At 34.1% G+C, this 9707-nt stretch overlaps 1 protein-coding gene and 1 non-coding gene across 16 annotated transcripts; one reads left to right on the top strand and one right to left on the bottom strand.

The window, feature by feature from the left end:
* TRNAW-CCA lies at nt 5481–5554 on the top strand. Its single transcript has one exon. It is a non-coding gene; the product is annotated as a tRNA-Trp (tRNA).
* Nucleotides 6664–9701, bottom strand: LOC109726984. 15 transcript variants are annotated; one of them, XM_020256818.1, is made up of 7 exons: nt 9408–9701; nt 8873–8881; nt 8605–8805; nt 8002–8118; nt 7641–7722; nt 7416–7526; nt 6664–7283 (listed from the first exon to the last, which is right to left on the bottom strand). In XM_020256818.1, exons 1-6 carry the CDS (start codon nt 9508–9510, stop codon nt 7460–7462), a joined length of 579 nt encoding a protein of 192 aa, XP_020112407.1. In that variant the 5' UTR covers nt 9511–9701; the 3' UTR covers nt 6664–7283; nt 7416–7459. The 15 variants fall into 15 exon arrangements, 11 of the variants coding, with proteins under 11 accessions (XP_020112407.1, XP_020112408.1, XP_020112406.1 ...); XM_020256819.1 differs by having other exon boundaries at nt 6664–7066; XM_020256817.1 differs by having other exon boundaries at nt 6664–7526.

Raw genomic sequence — 9707 nt, 5'->3', positions numbered from 1 at the left:
TTTTAAACAGTGGCTCTTAATTAATATTTTGTTAGATTTTGTGAAAAATAATAGATTTATAGACAGTAATATAGAGATTAACGAGAATAAAAAATGGTTTAGTATACCTATGAAAAAAAAATGGGTAAATTGCACTGTTACCCCCTGAACTTTTGGCGAAGTTTCACTTTACCCCTCGAACTCCTAAAATAGACATCTAACCCCCTAAACTCTAATATTTCGTTCATATTACCCCTTCCGTCAATTTTCCATCAAGCTCCGTTAACCGGAAACTGACGGAAGGGGTAAAACGAATGAAATATTAGAGTTTAGGGTGTTAGATGTCTATTTTAAGAGTTTGGGGGGTTAAGTGAAACTCGCCAAAAGTTCAGGAGGTAGTAGTGCAATTTACTCCGTAGGGAACTCTTGACTATAAATTATTTTATTATAATATGTTACTTATGGATTGACTACTAATCCTCAAGTTAATGATCATGCTTGATTTTGAATTTATATATATTTTTTTATCATAAAATAAATCATACCATAATTTATCCTATATTTTATTGTAATAAAATAAAAGTGAAAGAAATGAATTAGAGAGGCTTAAAGATAAAAAAAAAGCGATACTAACTACCTACGATGCTCGAACACTCTACTATTCTGGTGTACTTGCTAATATGGTTGATTTACAATAGGTGTCCTCACTCGGATATAGAGATTTTAATTCTCAGTTAATTTTCTGTAGTACTCGTTTGTCCCTTTTATCTTTAGAAGCATTGTTCTATAAAATACACTTAAATAAAATTGTTGTACTTCATTTCAGCCAATTAGAAATTTTTAATATAAAAATATAAAAATAATTTATAGTAAAAATTTGGGTAAATTGTATTGTTACCCCCTGAACTTTTTGCGAGTTTCACTTAACCCCCAGACTCCTAAAATAGACATCTAACATCCTAAACTCTAATATTTCATTCGTTTTACCCCTTCTGTCAGTTTCCGGTTAACGGAGCTTGACGGAAAACTGACGGAAGGGGTAACATGAACGAAATATTAGAGTTTAGGGGGTTAGATGTCCATTTTAGAAGTTCGAGGGGTAAAGTGAAACTTCGCCAAAAGTTCAGGGGGTAAACAATGCAATTTATCCAAAAAAAAATGCATAAGGTAGAAAAGGAAAATAAATCTAAAATACACTATTGTTTATAGTAAGACAATATTTTTTTTTAAAAAAAATAATAGTACAATATAGCAAATAAAAATAATACTAAATTATATTATAGTAGAGTGCAATTAAGCTTTTATTTTATAGAATCTGGAAACTGGTTTGAACGTGTTGGGGACGTAGAATACACCGTAACAATTCAATTGGGTGACGTTTAGAAGGAATGTTCGCCGTATTTTGCCCAGTTTTATTGCTGGCACTATTATAATTCCAAGTTGCCAAAAATGCACGGAGATCCTAAACTATAGCCCGTTGTAAGAGAGGCCGCTACGTTTAATTTTTTAAAAAAATTATATTTTAAATTTAGTGATTTTAGCAAATTAAAAAAAATTATTTATTTGTCTGTGATTCTATTAAATTTGATAGTTTTAATCATTGTTTCCAAAATAAAATCAGAATAATTAATGAGCAATAGTTAATAATAAAATTTTTAACTAGCTAAAGAAGAACATATATAGTATAGAAAATTAAAAATTAATTAACGCAATGTCAATCAAAATAATTAAAGTCAAATGGACCATCAAAATTGTTTCATGTGAAATTACATGTTAAAAAATTCTGTTATTGTACGTAGTTTTTTGTTAGTGATTGGATGTTCTTAATCATAATTAGAATAATTGTTAACAGTTAAATTTTCTGCCGATGATTGATAACTGAGTCAAATTGGTTGGTTTGCCCAATCCGACCGTGACTCACTCTCTAAAGTGATTTGATTCAACTCTTTGAACTTAATAATAAGTCAACAACTGTTTTGAACCGTTCAAACCGATGGTTTAACTATCAAACCAGCAAATTGATCTGATTTTAATCAAATCGGTCAGATTTTTTTTTTTCATCGAGTCATATTAAAATTTAACAGCCTAAAATCTACTTAAGTTATTTTATTTCATATAAACATAAATTAGTATTTTTTTTTTCAATTTGTTGTTGATTCTTTTTTCAGTCTTAGTATTTTTATCAATTTTTGTACGGATATGTGTATTGGTCCAGGTCTCAATATCAATATTTTTTCTAAGACAAAAATGGAGAATTCTACAATCAAAATATTTTCTATCTAAATTTTTATGCGTATCAATAATATATCCTTCTTCTAGATAATCACTAATAGCTGTACTTACCAATACAAAAAATGATTCGTATTTCGGTTTATTGAAATTATATGGAATTTTGAGAACCCTGTTTACTTGTAATCTTGACCCATAAATATATAAATCCCTCTTATCCCCATAGTTCATATATTTATGTGATAAAAGATCATATCTGTAGTGTTTTTTCCATTTTTCTTTTTGATTTGTCAATGAATCCGCTGCATAGTAATTTTGTTTCACGTAATGAATTAATTGGTCTTTTTCTTTTTTATATGAATCCGATTTAATTGAGTCTTTATTTTGAATCCTATAACGTTGATTGATTCTATTTCGCCATTTTTGCGGTACTAACCGCGACCATTTGGTTTGAGATAAATTGTATTGATAATGCCCATCGATTGCTTGTTGAACCCTGTGAATCACGTGAAAGTAGGATACTCCAAATTCGGGGGTCAAAGAGTTTCATAAAAGTTTTTGTGATTAAAGGGGACAATCTTTACATCGATTTCTTCCGAAATGGGAGCAGTCGAACAAAAATTCTTTAATCAAAGGTGTAGTAACACAAGATTGTCTTCGATGTAAAGATTAGAAGATTGTCAAACCTGCTCCCATTTCCTGTTTATCCCCACCATATCTATACAGCTCGGAGACGTCGAACAAAAATTCGTTTATTTGCATCAACCTTTAGAGGGGCTCATTCAAGACTTACTCGAACGATTACTCAACAGAAAATGAGAGCTTTGGTTTCCTCTCATCGAGATAGAGGCAGACAAAAGAGGGATTTTCGTCGTTTGTGGATCACTCGGATAAATGCAGTAACTCGTGAGAATAAGGTATTCCATAGTTATAGTATATTAATACACAATCTGTACAAGAAGCAATTGCTTCTTAATCGTAAAATACTTGCGCAAATAGCTATATCAAATAAGAATTGTCTTTACATGATTTCCAATAAGATTATCAAATAAAGGAGATTCCAAAGTAATATACAGGAATGATTGAAACAGAATTCCCCGGAGAATGAACTCCGGGAAGATATAGAATAAAAATAAATTAAGATAAGTAGTAGAGATGAACGAACGTGTTTCAATAAAAAAAAATATTTCTTCTTCTCCCCCATTTTTTGTTTCTTATATTATAACACAAGAATCAAATCTGGATTCTAGGCCTTTTCGAACAAAACATCAATCTGAGCTTGAGTTCCAATTGGATTTTTGAGTCAATTGAGGAGTATGCCTATTTATTTCTGGTTCTAGGACCAGTAGTTCTTGGGATCGACTCAGCTCTCTCAAATTGTTTCTCATTATTAAGAAAAGGTAACAAAGATAAAATACGAGCTTGTTTTATAGCAATAGTAATTAATCGTTGTTGTTTCAAGGTCAATCTATTCACTCGTCTAGATAATATTTTTCCTTGTTCACTAATAAATCGACTAATTAAACTCATGTTTCTATAATCGATTCGATCCCCCGATCCGATTGGGGGCAAACGCCTACGAAAAGATCGCTTGTATTTACGAAAAGGTTGCTTGGATTTATCCATGGTTTATTCCTTATCTCTAAAGTTCTATTTATTTATTCATTTCAGATCCAACCGAAATAGGCTTTGATTCATATATTATTTGATTCATATACTATATATCTATACACATGAAATAATATCTACATAAAATCGGATTTTATTTGTATATATTATGTATATTATTTATGTTAAGTTCTTACTCTTCCTGTCCTGCTCTTTGGAAAGATCGAACACATGATGTTCCCTTCGATCTATTTCTTGATTTCCCCATGAATTGTATGCTTATGACAATAGCGACAAAATTTTCTCAATTCTAATCGACTGGGTGTATTGTGGCGATTCTTTTGAGTAATATATCTAGAAATGCCCCGCGATTCCTTATTGACACTATTTCGGACACAACTGGTACATTCCAAAATAACTCTGACTCTGACATCTTTACCCTTGGCCATGAACCTCCTTTAGATTTTGGATCGACTTAACTTAACTCTTCTATTTTCGATCCGAACCGAAGAAGAAGAAAAAAAATCAATAGAAGTTACTAATTAGAAATTCCATTTCTAAACATTTCGTTGTAATTCTTCTTATTATCTTATCTAATTAATTTATTATCTAATTAATAGAATATGTATTAATATAGTATATATTAAGTTAAGTAATACAAAATAGAATAATAATTAAGTAATACAATTTCTTTCTAACTATCCATTATTTCTATCCTAAATCCCAATATTTCATTTAAGTATCTTCTTTCTATGCTATGATTTCGTGGAGCCTGCCCTAGACTGGATACACGTTTGAATTTTTTTTCTGTTTTCCAAAATTCGATCTTGGATCTACCGGATTTTTTATGAGGTTCAATACACTTTTTCTTTCTCTTTCCTTACTATCCTAAAGGATTGAAAGGGAGAGGCGAAATTTTAGTTACGTCATGTGGAATTCTATTTCTTCATTTCTTCGCATATCAATAACTAGAATGAAAAAAAGGGGAATGACAGGGCATCTGGGAATAAACGATTAATTTCTATCAATAGACCTGCTAAAGACCCAAACCATAGAGTAGTTAACACAGGTGCCACGGAGAGATATGTTTTTAGATCTCGCATTGAAAATCCTCCTTCTTTATTGTAATACATATATTGTCAGATGCTGTAGTTCAAGATCATTTTTATTTATTTTTACGCGGATTTCCTAACAAAAATGGATATGTACAATGAACCAATAGATGAGATTTTCCTGTCACTAAAAAAGAAAAAGACGACCTCTTCTTCCTGAGCATTACGGATAAATATTCATTATTTTTTATATGTTAGGTTGGGTTTCAGATGTATATAATTCTTATATTATATGAAAACAAAAAGAAGAAATGACAAGAAAGTTGTATATAGATAGAGGAGAAAATCAAGATGTGGAAAACTAGACAGGGATTTTGTACAATGACACTGTACAACAATTTTGAAAAGGGATGTAGCGCAGCTTGGTAGCGCGTTTGATTGGGGTAAACAATTTTTAACAAGTTAAAATCCTCTCATCCCTACCCATTACTTATCGTATGGGCAGTAACGAGGGATTAATTATTTTCGATTCTTTTTGGACAAAATTTGGAGTTTAATTAGCATGCGAAAAATCATCCTTTTCTTTACTGCTTTATCTCCTGTCGTAAGAAAGCGCTCTTAGTTCAGTTCGGTAGAACGCGGGTCTCCAAAACCCGATGTCGTAGGTTCAAATCCTACAGAGCGTGATTCCGTCTATCTTATGTATGTCGAATCACAATAAAATAACTTACCAAAACAAAGTTGAATTGCAACTGGAATTTGACCTCCTCCCTGTAGGAGGTCAATCAAAAAAAGAAATGTTACTCAATCAAAGGTCCAACTGATCACCACGTCTGTATTGTAAATATGCAGTCACAAATAATCCTGCCAAAGTAATAGGAATTAGACCTAAGACGATTCCAAATAGAAAAACTTCAATCATTTCGGTTTGTTTGAGGGGATAAAAAAAAGGGGTAAGATCTATCCCTAAATATTAATCTGAATTATCCGCGAATCTCAATGACCAAGAAAAAAATTGGCAATTGGTGTGGGAAAGAACCATAGAATATCTGGAATTACCGAGAAATATTTTTCTGAATTATTTATTCAATTCATTTTCAAATAAGTCGTATCTTGTTCAAACCAATAAATAGAGCTGGGGTTATAGTTAAAGCAGCCAGTATAAAACCGAAATAACTAGTTATAGTAAGCATGAAAGGGCTTTATTAGATATGTTTTTTTTTTTTTTCTACATATGTTGATAAAACACTTACCTAAGTTTCCATTTTTCCCAGATACGAGGGTAATAAAAACCAATTAAGAGAATTAGTTTAGTTCCAATGGAAAATTCATGATTCATCGGTCATTATAGATAATACTAAAAAAAGATAGAGTGACATAACATAGGTAGAAAAAAAAATTGATTCATCAGATGTGACATCGACCGATCCTGTGATTCCGAATCAACAGGTTCATTGTGCAATTTTTGAGTTGAGTAAAGTAATAGTAATAAGAACTGTGTCGTGTAACTTCATTCGAAGATGAAATTCAATTTTCATTAATTTTGGAATAAAAGAATTGGATTTGAAAATAGCTTCAATTCCATTTTTTTGGAGCGAACGACCTGATACTACCTTATTACTTATTTTAACTCATTGCATTCAGTATAGTAATAAATAGGTTAGTTAATTACCCATAATATATCGAATAAGAAGAAAAAAAGGTGTTCCACCATCCATCGATGGATCTATCGAGAAACAAAAACTTTTACTTTTTACTTTATTNAGAGAAAGGGGAGAGCGCGAGATGACGAGAGGCGAGGGAGCGAGAGAAAGCGAGGAAGCGAGAGAGAGCGAGAAACAGAGATAGCGAGAGGAGCTGTGCGGGAGAGAGAAGTGTAGTAGGGTTTAATTTAAGTTAGCTTTAGCAAGAAGTAAAAAAGGGGTGAGGTTAGAAGCTACTGGGTTAATATCAGCCATTGGATCTGATAGTTGTAGGATATATACCTTCCTATAGGAGTACAGGTAGACTTTTCCCCAAAATAAAAGTTGAGGAATTATTTGCATACCTGCATCTCTACTGAACCAAATCCACTTTCAGAATCTAAAATATTTAATTATCAGGCCTTCCAATCCGCCCATAATGGATTCGATCAAAGACTCCACATATAAAATGGCGTCTCAATTTATCAGGCCTTCCATTGCCCTCTCTTTACAAACCTAAAAAAATTATAACAGCTTTACTCAATTTTTCTCTGAAGCAAATTAAAAGTCGATGCTCTCAAAGATTTGAAAATTTTGAAGCTGCTCAGCCTTTCCTGTAACACAGTTAATCCAGATTTTGCGATTTCTTTTACTTGGCAGACCAAATTACAAGAGAGCCAAGAATAGAAATCAAAATTGCTCCCTATGCTCTTCTATAGTAGTGAATGTTGAGCTGTCAAGAAAGAATCATTTTTGAATCATGAAAAGCTAGAATCATTTGTGAATCATAGAGAGATACTACTCTTGTTTGATTAGTCAATCAAGTAGAATTATATTATGGGAGCAATAAAAGCAAAAAGGACACCTCTTCGGGGACAATGGCAGAGGCACATTCTGGAAAACTGCTAGCTACTCCAAGCCATGCACGGCAATGCTGTGGATGTCCTTCCGGACCAAACATTGTGTTTCGAAAGACCTTTTTGTCGAGTGTTAAGCACCAATGTCATAAAAAATTGCCAACTGTTTGGAGAAAGGAAGAAAACTGCAATAACAGAAGTCGAAATGAACAGAGAAAACAAATCTATATTACAGCTGTAAGATGTTGATGATACAAGTACAGCTTTTTAAGGCTTCCATGGTTTGATAGTTGGCTTTCAAGTTCATCCACACATCTGCCAATTTAGATCATCATAGTAAGCATGCATATAGACTAAATGGAAAAATAATGAACAGAAATCCAATATTAGTAAAATCTAAAATGTGGAAGATAGCTATCATGGGCAAAGAAAATATTTACATATTTGTGTATTTTTTCGAGGAAAGACAATATGTACTTAGACATCATTAACATTAAACCACCAAGCTTCACAACAACTAGCAAAGACAGCATCGCATGACCATCAAATAGCGATATTATGCAAGTGAAGTGCAAATCATAATAGCTGCATTACCTAGACCAATTACATGCAGCATTTCCTTTCGGGTAGATACTGTAGCCTTTTCCAGATGTCTAATATTTATTGATGATCGTGAAGACGTGACAATCATTAAGATTGCTTCCGTAAATCCTGCAGCCATAAGACTATCATCAGTATAAAAAGTAAATGCAATAAGAAGATTCACGAAGCTGTCATTTGTGATGATTACCTATATAATACCAAGGTACTTAAAAAGAATAATCCAATCAGGAGAAAAAAAAACTAAAATCAAATCAAATGAGGACTTGCCTGATAAATATTCTTATTAAGATGATAGCTAATCAGTGATCTAACTACGGCTCTCCATGGTTTTAAATATCTTGGTATTTTAATGCATATTTATCACAAATCAAACGCACAGAGCCAAACCAAAGCTCCCGCAAGTTTGATGCTTCTACAGTTTGCCTTCAATCTACGAAACGAACAGCTTTCTTCATAAGCTCTGTTTGGTCTATATATTTCTATGAAAGCACTATTTTAATGGGCCCGCAGATGTCATGGCAAAACTATCAACTGCTTTCTGTGTGAAGAGTAGATCAAAGTTCCAAAACTTTTTTGTAATGTGAGAAGAAATACCATTAGGTCTTTTATCAACCATGCAAAGCAGACAAAAATGACTGATACGTAGTAGTACAGCATAGATTTCTGACAGAGAGATCGATCTCATGTCATTGCAGAGATGTTTTCCCCTTGGGGCTTTGGAATGTTCTCGAGACAATGTACAACTTGCTGAAACAGGCCCTTCAAGGTAGAATCTTAAGTCAAGAGCGACCATCCCTGGGGCACCAAGTAAAAATCAGATTCTTCCAGCACAAGATGATAGGTAAGAAAGAGCATAATTAACCTTTTATTGCTGCAAAAAAAAAAAAAGGATGCCTGTAAGCATTGATGCTTGAAATGGTATCATTCAGTTCAACTTGCACTCTTATCACTATCAACAAAAGCACATTATGCGGAAACAATGAAATTAGTGACCTAATGAAGTTTAGATTTATACAACAGAAAGTAATTTAGATATTTATTATAAAATATTCTAGTGCATTACTCTGGTACCGGTACTCGATGCCACTTTTTCAATTTAGCAGCAGCATTGTTCCGGAGTCCATTTTCGCTCCTGGTTTGCGCCGAAAACACCCAAACACTTCCGAAACTCACATCTAATCATCCCCACGCATCCAAAGCAACTCGGGGACGTCACTTAGCACACTCATGTCTCACTTTGATCAATTCGATCAAAGTTAGTATCGTGATTCGGGGATTTGGTATATCTATATAACTATATAATCGAGAGTTTTACTGTGACCGACGTGGCCGCTTCTCCGCACTCGCGAGGAAGAGAGGAAGAGAGAAAAGAAGAGGAAGAGAGAGAGAGGGGGGACCTGCGTGCAGGCGACCCGCGCCCGTAGCACGCGCGGGGGAGAGAGAGGGAGAGAGAGAGAGAGCAGAGGGAGAGAGAGAGAGCAGACGGCGCCCTCCCCGCATTGGGGGGGTCCGGTGGGGTCCACCGGCGAGAGAGGGAGAGAAAGAGAGAGAGAGAGAGAGAGAGAGAGAGAGAGAGAGAGGGCAGAAGGAGAGAGGGGGCGACAGAGAGAGAGAGAGCAGACAGAGAGAGGGGGAGAGAGAGATCTCTCTCGCCCCCTAGGCGCGCGCGGGGGGTGCGGGCCTCTCGCACGTGCCCC

This window comes from Ananas comosus, linkage group 22 (assembly GCF_001540865.1).
Source record: "Ananas comosus cultivar F153 linkage group 22, ASM154086v1, whole genome shotgun sequence".
In the NCBI taxonomy this organism is placed as follows: domain Eukaryota; kingdom Viridiplantae; phylum Streptophyta; class Magnoliopsida; order Poales; family Bromeliaceae; genus Ananas; species Ananas comosus.
Note: the sequence above shows the minus strand (reverse complement) of the source record. Positions and strands in the feature narration are given on the sequence as shown.

Excerpts from the sequence above, each read along its gene's own strand:
- LOC109726984 (XM_020256815.1), bottom strand. The coding sequence starts at position 9,510 with ATGCGGGGAGGGCGCCGTCTGCTCTCTCTCTCTCCCTCTGCTCTCTCT. Across the intron at positions 7,723-8,001 it reads GCTGCATGTAATTGGTCTAG|ATGTGTGGATGAACTTGAAA; the intron begins GTAATGCAGCTA and ends CTAAATTGGCAG. Across the intron at positions 7,593-7,668 it reads CATGGAAGCCTTAAAAAGCT|TTTTCTTCCTTTCTCCAAAC; the intron begins GTACTTGTATCA and ends CTGTTATTGCAG.